Source organism: Crinia signifera, chromosome 5 (genome assembly GCF_055691185.1).
Source record: "Crinia signifera chromosome 5, ASM5569118v1, whole genome shotgun sequence".
In the NCBI taxonomy this organism is placed as follows: Eukaryota; Metazoa; Chordata; class Amphibia; order Anura; family Myobatrachidae; genus Crinia; species Crinia signifera.
The window spans coordinates 70,024,907-70,037,374 of NC_139221.1; the positions used below are offsets into that span (position 1 = coordinate 70,024,907).

General features: G+C 45.7%; 2 protein-coding genes across 5 annotated transcripts in view; both read right to left on the reverse strand.

Annotated features, from left to right (window-relative positions):
* The window catches only part of MCM4 (minichromosome maintenance complex component 4), a 372,932-nt gene that overhangs the window by 205,006 nt on the left and 155,458 nt on the right, over positions 1–12,468 (reverse strand). The window lies entirely within an intron of this gene.
* Positions 1–12,468, reverse strand: part of LOC146079479 (chloride channel protein C-like) — a 151,913-nt gene that overhangs the window by 63,419 nt on the left and 76,026 nt on the right. For all 3 annotated transcript variants that reach the window (XR_014474555.1, XM_083186247.1, XM_083186248.1), the window contains exons 13-14: positions 10,373–10,539; positions 364–540 (exon numbers count right to left, since the gene is read on the reverse strand). Coding sequence is in view for 2 of the 3 variants with exons in the window: in XM_083186247.1 (XP_083042373.1) it covers positions 364–540; positions 10,373–10,539 (344 nt within the window). In the remaining variant the exon portion in view is untranslated. The remainder of the gene's footprint in view (positions 1–363; positions 541–10,372; positions 10,540–12,468) is intronic.

The following is a 12,468-nucleotide window of genomic DNA, read 5'->3' on the forward strand; positions in this document are numbered from 1 at the left end:
TGTGGCGCTGTCGCTGTGGGCAGCTGCCCGGGCCCCTCCAGATGCCGGGGCCCGGGACAACAGTACCCACAGGACCCCCCTTGATGGCGGCCCTGCCAGGAACTCATAGCCTCAGTGTGGTAAGGCAGTAATAGTAACCACTATGCAACCCTATGAGTGTGCTTAGTGACATTGGCCAATGCTCTTTATTGATTATATGCATTTTATATACTTCAATACAGATTTAACTGAAATATATTCAAACAATTGTAAATTGTAAACTCTTGCTGCTCTTGAGGTCATCCAGGGATGGTCACAATCCATGTTCACCAATCAAACATTTGCCAAGCATAAGGAGAACATAAATCAGCATTACTAGCTTACCTTGTAATGGTTCCTAAGAAGACTTCCTCCTGCCCTGGAGCTGGGGTGTAAACTATAGGAAAACCATTGTAACTGGTGGAATTAAGAAGCTGAGCCAATGAGGAGACACTTTCCCGTAGGTGGATAACAGTACACGGCTGCATGACATCTCTGGCAGCAAAAAGCTCCAAATTTACCCTATAGACAGAAAGCAGAGAGACCACTCATTCTATTAGTAAATAGGACAATACAATTTGTTGTTTATAGAGCGAAGATGACATAATAAAGTGTTACATGTCCTTAACATTGTCTAATTACACTAAGCCTGATTCAACAAAACTCGTAAAGGGCGTATTTGAGCCCGTTCCGTTTTTTGGGTCTGCGCATTTCTGCAAGCGCATATTGTGCAGCAACAAATGTCTTCAGCGAGTTAGACACTAGCTGGGCTGTTCATTGCAGGGAGGGAGGGCTGGGGGGGAACGGGGCTCACACATATGAGTGCCCAGCATTTTATGGGCGTCCCCATGAAAACGATGGGCATTCCCATGGGAACGCAGGCGGGTTGATGCCTGCCGGGGGCGGGCAGCTAATGTCACAGGATGTCAGGGCCCACCGCATCTTCAATGGACACTGAAGGAAATAAAAGTACATTTTTTGATTGTTGGCGACCATGGAATGATTTCTTCTGCTAGCGGACACATGGAGCCAAGGGGATTCAGCAGGGGGGGCATTCAGCGGGGTAGCGTTACAAGGCTTGAGCCTTACAGAATCCCCCCCAATGAGTGATTTAGAAACAGCATATACTGTGGACGCTCAGTTGTTCTTTATGTGTGCAAGTGTCCGGTATGTTTTAGCCTCATTTAGGGTTAAAGCTGAGCCTGACACGGGCATCACAACAGATCGCCCTGGGATGTCAATCTGACACCAAGCAGAGCTGAGGTCCGCACATTATGTATTAGCATCATTAAATTGCCATGGGGGGACAGGCAGACAAAAGATTTATAGTTACACCATATAACATATAATTACACTTTACAATGAAACTAGATTTACACACACACACACACACATATATATATATATATATTTCTCTTTCTCGCGCTCTCTGGGTAGAATGTAACAAGCATGGTACAACTGCCACCCATTGCGCCAATACTAATTACATATGTACTAAAATAAATGATTAGTAACGCAAAGGGCAGCGTTACCTATAAGAGCTGTTCTCTGCAATGCGCTTCAATGCCTGACTGGAGGAGGCCCAATAGAGGAAAGGGGGGGGGGGGTGACATCAACCCTAGTGATGCCTCTGGCCAAGGTGTAATGTAATGGTCGCTGATAGGGACTGTAGGATTGCAAAACACAGACATACAGAGCCAGACTGCGGGAATCGCTGAAACAAGCAGCTAATACCAGTAACCCACCGACAGAAACAACTGGCTACAGAATCCACAAGAGCGGAATAGATGGAGCAGTTCCGGTTTACAGACAGGACACAGGTATAATCCCAGAATACAAATAGAAGCTTCAATGGATCAAGTATCAGCTGGGACAGGACCAAACACAGCACAGACACATGAAAGGTTAAGCAGACTCTGGGGAACAAAATCCAGGTAGGTGAACACAGGACAGGATCAGGGAATACAGGACTGTCAAGATTCAGGAGCAGGGTATACAGACAAGTAGTGAGGGCCTGATTCAGTACTGCTTGCTAAGCAGTGTCGTTCGCTGCTTAGTGAGTGGCTTTATGTCACCCACCTTCCGGCCAAATGCCCACTCCTCCCGTCCACCACCGAATCCCCTCAATACCATGCGAGAGTATGTACATGAACACATTCCCTTGCATATGGCCGAAGGGGAGAGAAATCATTTGATGGTCACCATGTAAACTGACTTTTATATCCATTGGAGTCCACCGAATGTCATGTGACATCAGCCGCCCACCTCGAGCAGGCATTGGCCCGCTTGCGTTCTTAGGGGAACATTCAGCGTTTTCATGGGCGTTCCCCTGCTCCAGGCCAGTGTCCGCCCCTGCCCGCCTCTCCCTCCCTTACCCGTGCAAACATCTCAGCGAGTGTGATACTTGCCGAAGGTCTGCACAGACCCCCACTATCGGAACCCTGTCCGATCAGTACAGAATCACCCCCTGAGTGAGGACACAGAATAACACAGGCTTGGTCAATATGCACCCAGACACGGTTTGTCAGGATATGCACAATACCAGGTACATGCCAAGAAAGAGAAACCGATTATTAAGTGAATACAGGAGTAGTCAGGTAGGACCAACAGTAGCACTAGAAACTAGCAGTGTAACAAGCTTAGAGCAGGCTGGATAATATAGGGAGCAACTCTAATGCTGTGTACACACGGGAGCGATAGGGGCTGAAATTGCTGGGAATATGGTCGCGCTCCCGTTTTCAGCCCCGTTCTAATCGCTGGTCGCAGGAGCTTGCTCCTGCGACCAGCTGAGTACCTCTGCGGCACCGCCAGCTTAGATTCCTTTTCATCAGCGACCATCTCTGGTCGCTGATGAAAAGGGGACACTGAGCAATATATTGCTCAGTAATATATTGCTAGCAACATATTGCTGAGCAATATATCTCCCCCGTGTGTACGGGGCTTAAATGAAAACAACCAGAAAGGACAAACCCCCTAATCACTGCAGCTGGACAGCCAGACACACAGGCAGAGTACTGATGGCCTGATTATGATAGGTGAGACTGCACATACAGATGTCCAGCTGCAGTAACACAGACCCACCAGAGGAGGCTTATAACAAGGAGGCATAGCTTTTACTGGTGCTGGTGCAGTTATAATATGATAGCTATCAGTAGTACTATATTTCTGTTAGGCGTGTTGTGTATATTGACCCCTACAGTCATGGTCTTGTATTTTCTTTTATTTATATTTCTAATACCACATTTGCATAGAGAAGATTCCAGGTTAATTTTAAAGCAGATGTTTGTATTTCATTTGCATTTGTGCTTTGTGTATTTAATGAGCCGCTGTATCACTTATGACTATAAAAAGTCTCTGATGTGATACCTGGAGCCCTGCTAATTGTCTGCTTGCTTGGCCGGGCTTCCCAGGCATCTGCAGCCTCTATAATGTTATGTTATTATATTTTGTACATGTTTTCTTATAAATAGTGTAATGTATATTTCCGTAATCCTTCCCCAGCATTGAGGTCAAGCTTATTGGTCTGTATTGTATCTCTCGTGTGCTCTTAAAATAACAATAATGGAATTATGTACTGTATACACCAGCTAAGTGTATGTGGTTTGCTGCATTCAGCATTTTATAGTAGAGCATTGTAAATAAAATACTCTTTAATGCGAGATTCAATTTAAATGAATCTAGGCCCTTATTCTGGTTCACTCGCAAAGGCAAATTCCTTCTGAAAAGTACAAAACCATGTGCACTGCAGGTGGGGCAGATGTAACATCTGCAGAGAGATTTAGATTTGGGGGAGTTATTTTGTTTCTGTGCAGGGTAAATACTGGCTGCTTTATTTTTACACTGCAATATAGTATAGATCTCACTTTGAAGTAAAACCCCACCCAAATCTAATTCTCTCTGCATGTTACCTCTGCCCCCCCCCTGCAATGCACATGGTTTTGTCCATTTGAGAAGGAATTTGCCTTTTCAAATTAACCAGAATAAGGGCCTAAGTGTCTAGGAAGCATCACTTTGGTAACATGCTCATGATCCATACTTGCCTACCTGACCCTCTCCATGAGGGAGAAAATGCTCTGTTCCTGGGCTTCCCTGGTAATGTAGGATTACCATCACCTGTGGTGAGCTAGTTCATTGATAAGAAGGGTGTTTCACCACAGGTGATGGCAATCCTACATTACCAGGGAAGTCCAGGAGTTACTCTTTACCTAGAAGGGCGCCCACGATTTTGATCTTGGGCATCGCAAGGTAAAAAATCGTGTCGGTCGCATCGCATGCGACCAAAAAATCTACATTACCAGGCCCCCCCCCAATTGTTAATGCCACCCCATGATCAACATGAACCCGAAGCGTGGCGAGCGCAGCGGTACGCGTCCTACGACCTTATCATACCCCCACTATACACGTCGGTGTGGAGTTGAGAATAGAAAGTGTGGCGAGCGCAGCGAGCCACCGAGCCCGAAGCGTGGCGAGCGCACGCGGACACCTGTGAAGCCCGCGAGGGGACGCGTATACCTGTGAAGGTATCCGCGTCCGCTCGCCACGCTTCGGGCTCGGTGGCTCACTGCGCTCGCCACACTTTCTATTCTCAACTCCACGCCAACGTGGATAGTGGGGGTATGAAAAGGTCGTAGGACGCGTACCGCCGCCCCTTGCGGGCTCGCTGCGCTTGCCACGCTTCGGGTTCACGTTGATTGTGGGGTGGCGTTAACAATTGGGGGGGGGCATTTCACACTTCAGGGTGCCTATTTGGCCTCTGTGGGCCATTTAACATTGTTCCCTATGGAAAATCAGGTCAATTGGGACATTTAACATTGTTCCCTACGGGAAATGGCGGTAATCGCGTCGGTCGCATCGCATGCGATTTTTTGGTCGCATGCGATGCACGCGATTTACATTTTAACATGTATTTCTATGTAAAATCGCGGGCATCGCATCAGTCGCATCGCATGCCATTATAATGGCATGCGATGTACATGCGATGCCCGCGATGGGTGCCCTTCTAGGTAAAGAGTACCATCCAGGAACAGAGCATTTTCTCCCTCATGGAGAGGGTCAGGTAGGCAAGTATGTCATGATCTGAATTCTAACTTGTGGATCAATAGGACATGCAAAACCATGGTGTTTACATGTGTTTACCTTCCACTGAGGCATGCTGCATACTCTGTGTGCAGCTGTATTCAATGTTACGCAGTCACTCAGGAGCCCGTTTATCAAACTATAGTTGCGTAAGTTCCCTTGAAAACATCAGTGAAGGGGGATGCAATGCTGTCAGATGTATTCATATCCAGAATGCAAACCATTTCCCATAGCGGACCCCACAACTACTGCCATCTGAACATGGCGGTAGCCTATGGGCTACTCACCTCACTTGTAACTGACAAAGCATGCGGAGAATCCCTGGCGCTACACTAAGCACAATGCAGGGACCCCTGTACCGGCCTTTGCAATGGGAAATATTCATTCAGCCAGATCACATTTCCCATCATACAGATGTGTCCCTATGCACTGATGTCAGTGGGAGCTGTGTGCCCGCATCGGAATGTGACCCAGCTGCCATTGGAATGAGTACGGCACGGCGCACTGTGTTTACATCCCAATACCACTACGTTAAGCTGCTTTACGCAGCAACAATCACAAAAACTGCCCAAAAAGCCCTTTACTGTATTTCAGTGAAACAAATAATGGGAAAAGGGTGTGTAAAGTCCTCAATTACTGTACATTTGAGACAGCAGACACTCCAAGAAGATCCCTCTCATCTGATACAACTTTGTCCTGATCCTAAACCACCTACTTGATTTGCTGTTAGGCTGAATAGATTCATTAATTGATCTTTTAAGTAACAGGAATAAAAAAAAATTCTCATCACTTAATATAACTGTAATAGCGACGTATTTGTATGTGGCCTGAAGGGGCCACATTGTGATAGGATGATAATGAGAACGATGTCTTGCAGACTCTCATTATTCCGCATGATGCTGCAGATCACGGGTGTACAGCGAGATAACACTCCCCTCACTCATTACTTCTAGCACCTCAGCTCATTATAAGCAGTCTACAAAATGCCTCAGTGTGATACTAATGTCTGATATATGTGTGTGGTATGTCTGCAAACACTGTGGTAAACCGCCTCTGCTCATTAAAAGACTGTATATATGAAATGATTCTCTAAAGGTAAATTTAGCCCATTTTTTGGGTATATATACGATTTTATGGAATTATAAGTGTGGGTTGGAACCTGCACCAGACCTGAAAATGTATGTACTTCAGTTTGTGCGCCATTAACGTGTGTGAGTGTTATCTGGGTGTACAATACATTGTTATCAGTTGCTGGTGCTCCCCAGGGTTTATTTACTGAATTAACAGGGAGAGTTCCTTTGCATAGACACAAGGAATACATACATTAAACCTCTTTTTCTTTTGTGTTGACGTAAATGTAAATGTTCACTTTATTGGTGTTTACAATATATTAGGAAAATAACATGAATTATTCTTGGTGGACTATAAGAATTCTCATTAAAAAAAACATGTTGAGTGTATCTATTAAGCTGTGTACATACGTGGGCGATAGGGGCTTAAATCGCTGGAAATATGGTCTCTGGCGACCATATTGCCAGTGATTGGAGTGTGCCCCGGCAATAAATCGCCGGGTGCGCGCTCCCGTTTTCAGCCCCATTCTAATCGCTGGTCGCAGGAGCTTGCTCCTGCGACCAGCTGATTACCTCTGCGGCATCCCCGGCAGAGGTTCCCTTTCATCATTGACCATCTCTGGACGCTGATGAAAAGGAGAAACTGAGCAATATATTGCTCAGCCATATATTGCTAGCAATATATCTCCACCCGTGTGTACACAGCTTAACCGCTATTATTGTGGGTTAATTATAGCCCTTTAATGCTAATTAGACAAAAATTATTGTTTTTTGGTACTTGTGTAGTTTCACGGAGCCCGATATATCAGATGCGATATCGGCCGATATATTGGATGTGATATTGGCTGATATATCGGATGTGATATTGGCCGATATATCGATGCGATCCGAAGCTATTTTTGACCTGTTCATAACCCCACTATCCACTACGCATGGAATTGATTGTATATAGTGTGGCGAGCGCAGTAATCCGCGTCCCCTCGCGGGGCTCGCTACGCTCTCCATGCTTCGGGCTCGCCACACTTTATAAAATCAACTCCATGCGTACTGGATAATGGGGTTATGAACAGGTCAAAAATTGCTTTGGATTGCATCGATATATCGGCCGATATCGTATCCGATATATTGACCGATATCGCATCTGATATATCGGGCGACGTGAAACTACACAAGTATCTGTTTTTTGTAACCCTCTAGGGATTTTGTGGTAAGGCAGCCATTGCTACAGATTCTCAATTGGATTTGCATTCATAGCGCGTAGAGGATTATTGGGTAATATATATATATATATATATATATATATATATATATATATATATAGTTATGTAAGTTGAAGAAAGTTGGCACTTGTGAGTCTTCATAAATGATGCAAAAAAGGTTTCTTTATTCCGACATGTTTCGGTCGGTGACCGTCGTCAGGGAATAACACAATACACTGAACAAAGCATACTTATACATACATTTAAGACACACCCTCACCAATCAGAGATCTGCAGGGCCATCCCACATCACACACAGCACACCTGTGGGTATATATATAGTTAATATGATCAGGGGCAGGGTGCCATGTGCCCCCCCGGGCCGCTTTATCAATCATTACTGAGGGCCGCCTGGTGGTCCAGTGAGTAGTGGCCACGTCCTCTATTCATTAGCACTGTCCGGGCTTTAAGAAAATGGCTGCCGGCCTCCTGCACTGGGGACATGTCTAGAGAGTGCAGGAGGCCGCTAGGGGTCGGAGCTGTGGGCGGGACGAGAGGCCAGAGCACCAGCAACAAGCAGCCTGCCTGTGCCGAACATCACACGGCACCCTACTTCCGGCCTGTGCGTCCACCTTCCCCTGCTAGTGCTGCAGCAGGAACTGAGGAGAAGCCTGTGGTGTCCGCCCAGCGGCAGTGAAGATTTTAGCCTCACTACCTCAGGTAACAGCATCTGCCTGTGATGTTGTGTTATTATGCAGAGGGAGCAGTCTGTGGTGTCATTATTATGCAGGTGGTGCAGTCTGTGGTGTCATTATTATGCAGGGGGAGCAGCCTGTGGTGTCAGGTTATGCAGGGGGAGCAGCCTGTGGTGTTATGTTATTATGCAGGGAGAGCAGCATGTGGTGTTGTGTTATTATGCAGTAGCAGCAGCCTGTGGTGTCCTGTTATTATGCAGCGGGAGCAGTCTGCGGTGTTGTGTTATTATGCAGGGGGAGCAGCCTGTGGTGTTGTGTTATTATGCAGGGGGAGCAGCCTGTGGTGTCCAATTATGCAGGGGGAGCAGCCTGTGGTGTCATTATTATGCAGGGGAAGCAGCCTGTGGTGTCATTATTATGCAGGTGGTGCAGCCTGTGGTGTCATTATTATGCAGGTGGTGCAGCCTGTGGTGTCATTATTATGCAGGTGGTGCAGTCTGTGGTGTCATTATTATGCAGGGGGAGCAGCCTGTGGTGTCCAGTTATTATGTAGTGGGAGCAGCCTGTGGTGTCCAGTTATTATGCAGGGGGAGCAGCCTGTGGTGTCCAGTTATTATGCAGGGGGAGCAGCCTGTGGTGTCATGTTATTATGCAGGGAGAGCAGCATGTGGTGTTGTGTTATTATGCAGTAGCAGCAGCCTGTGGTGTCCTGTTATTATGCAGGGGGAGCAGCCTGAGGTGTTGTGTTATTATGCAAGGGGAGCAGCCTGTGGTGTTGTGTTATTATGCAGGGGGAGCAGCCTGTGGTGTCCTGTTATTATGCAGGGGGAGCAGCCTGTGGTGTTGTGTTATTATGCAGGCAGAGCAGCCTGTGGTGTTGTGTTATTATGCAGGCAGAGCAGCCTGTGGTGTCCAGTTATTATGTAGTGGGAGCAGCCTGTGGTGTCCAGTTATGCAGTGGGAGCAGCCTGTGGTGTCATTATTATGCAGTGGGAGCAGTCTGTGGAGTCATTATTATGCAGGGGGAGCAGTCTGTGGAGTCATTATTATGCAGGGGGAGCAGTCTGTGGTGTCATTATTATGCAGGGGGAGCAGCCTGTGGTGTCAGGTTATGCAGGGGGAGCAGCCTGTGGTGTCATGTTATTATGTAGGGAGAGCAGCATGTGGTGTTGTGTTATTATGCAGTAGCAGCAGCCTGTGGTGTCCTGTTATTATGCAGGGGGAGCAGTCTGCGGTGTTGTGTTATTATGCAGGGGGAGCAGCCTGTGGTGTTGTGTTATTATGCAGGGGGAGCAGCCTGTGGTGTTGTGTTATTATGCAGGGGGAGCAGCCTGTGGTGTCCAATTATGCAGGGGGAGCAGCCTGTGGTGTCATTATTATGCAGGGGGAGCAGCCTGTGGTGTCATTATTATGCAGGGGAAGCAGCCTGTGGTGTCATTATTATGCAGGTGGTGCAGTCTGTGGTGTCATTATTATGCAGGGGGAGCAGCCTGTGGTGTCAGGTTATGCAGGGGGAGCAGCCTGTTGTGTCATGTTATTATGCAGGGAGAGCAGCATGTGGTGTTGTGTTATTATGCAGTAGCAGCAGCCTGTGGTGTCCTGTTATTATGCAGTAGCAGCAGCCTGTGGTGTCCTGTTATTATGCAGGGGGAGCAGCATGTGGTGTTGTGTTATTATGCAGGGGGAGCAGCCTGTGGTGTTGTGTTATTATGCAGGGGGAGCAGCCTGTGGTGTCCAGTTATTATGCAGGGGGAGCAGCCTGTGGTGTCCAGTTATTATGCAGGGGGAGCAGCCTGTGGTGTCCAGTTATTATGCAGGAGGAGCAGCCTGTGGTGTACAGTTATTATGCAGGGGGAGCAGCCTGTAGTGTACAGTTACTATGCAGGGGGAGCAGCCTGTGGTGTCCTCCGGTTATAATGCAGGGGGAGCAGCATGTGGTGTCCTTGTTTATTATTATAGTAGAGGAGCAGCCTGCAGGGTCCTGCTGCTACTGTTGTTGTGGGATTGGGGGGGATGTGGATCGCTCGCCACGCAGCGGACCCGGTGCCTCGCTACGCTCGGCACACTAATTTATTCTCCCTCTGTGGGTGACGTGGACACCCACGGAGGGAGAAAGTGTGGGGAGTTGTTGTTGTTGTTGTTGTTGGATAGGGAGAGCAGGGGGTTTTCTCAGCCAAACGCTGTTTCTCATGGGCCAGTGCTCTGGACTTGCCCCCCAGGCCTAAAGTTGCCAGCCAGCCCCTGAATATGATAGTGTCATTATATACTACATAAGCCATGCTATGGTGATTGTCCTTTATATGAAAACACTTACTTCTTCTTGCCATGGACTACACAGGGTTCTGCTTCTAAATGCGGTATACGCTTAAGATGCAATAAAGAGCTGAAGAGTGAATGGTTGAAGTAGTCACCCACTGATTTTCCAATCATCACAGCCACCATTATCAGCAGGATAGACTGCACATCATTTGTTAATTCAACCTAAAAGTAAATATAAACACAAAACAATCAATATGATGTACAGTATGGGTACTTATGTAATATCTGGACTCCCGTTTTTCTTATGAGACCGCGTCCGCTCGCCACGCTTCGGGCACGGTGGCTCGCAGTGCTCGCCACACTATATAAAATCAACTCCATGCGTAGTTGGATAGTAGGGGTATGAAAAATGGGGTGCATTTAACATGGGAGCCCAGATAATACATAAGTACCACATTATGTATAACAAGAACATGTCCATTGCACAAATCACAAACTTTCCATCATTTCAGATGCAGCAATTGAATGAGGGTTATTTAAATTATATTATATTACATAGATGTATTATGAAGCTGTTGAAGTAATTAATAGTGTTCATTTATTATTTTGTTATTTATAATGATATTTGAAGGCAATGAAAAAAACCTCTATTTCATGGCGGTTCCTGATGCTCTCTGTATTATATGTAGGTCACTGTGATGTTCTCCTTATTATATGATGGTCACTGTGATGTTCTGTGCATAATATGATGGTCACAGAGATATTCCCTGCATTATATGGTGGTCACTGTGATGTTTCCTTATTATATGATGGTCGCTATGATGTTCTGTGCATAATATGATGGTCACAGACTATTCCCTGCATTATATGGTGGTCACTGTGATGTGCTCTGCATTATATGGTGGTCACTGTGATGTGCTCTGCATTATATGGTGGTCATTGTGATGTGCTCTGCATAATAGTGATCACTGTGATGTTCTCTGCATAATAGTGATCACTGTGATGTTCTCTGCATAATATGGTGGTCACTGATGTGCCCTGCATTATATGGTGATCACTGTGATGTTCTCTGCATAATAGTGATCACTGTGATGTGCTCTGCATTATATGGTGGTCACTGTGATGTGCTCTGCATTATATGGTGGTCACTGTGATGTGCTCTGCATTATATGGTGGTCACTGTGATGTGCTCTGCATTATATGGTGGTCACTGTGATGTGCTCTGCATTATATGGTGGTCACTGTGATGTGCTCTGCATTATATGGTGGTCACTGATGTGCTATGCATGTATATGGTAATCACTGTGATGTTCTCTGCATAATAGTGATCATTGTGATGTTTACTGCATAATAGTGATCACTGTGATGTTCTCTGCAGAATAGTGATCACTGTGATGTTCTCTGCATAATAGTGATCACTGTAATGTTCTCTGCATAATAGTGATCACTCTGTGATGGTCACTGCAATGCTTTATTTATTGTATCCTGGTTACTGTGATGTCCTCTAGATTATATTTTCTACTAGTTTGTAGGAGTGGGGTGAATACTTACTGTATGTGTATCAGCTATTATCTGTTTGTGATTTGATTTGCAACTAAGGACAAGTTGGTTTATTTTGTTTTTTACATTGTATAAAATGTTGTATTGAGCAAGGTAAAATCTCAAATACATCTATTGCAATTCTATGACTGAGTAATATAATATGTGAGAAATGCCAGAGGATGCATCATTTTTATAGCCGTCGAGAGCCCCAGGCAGGTAAAGTAGTCAGGTTATGCAAAGGAAAATTGCTGCATAGCTTCATATTATATTGTGTTGTGTTTCCAAAGTTCCCCAATTACTATCTAGCTGACAATAAACCGAAACAATGCAATTTCTATTTGTGTCCCACAAAGGATCAGCCCATTTACTTCAATGCTACATTTATAAACTACAATCCTGAAGAATTTCCTTTTCTTTGGCATTTTCTCTTGGGAAAGCAAAACAGAGAGTTGATCCAAATATTTACCACTGATTTCATGAAACAGAAACATCTGCCCTCTCTCATAGTAAGTGCTTTTTTGGCTTTGGTTCGCTGCTAAAATAAAATGTGATGTGAATCAGCTTTGCAATGGCTAGACGCACACGTGAAAAGATGCCGTTAACATTTAA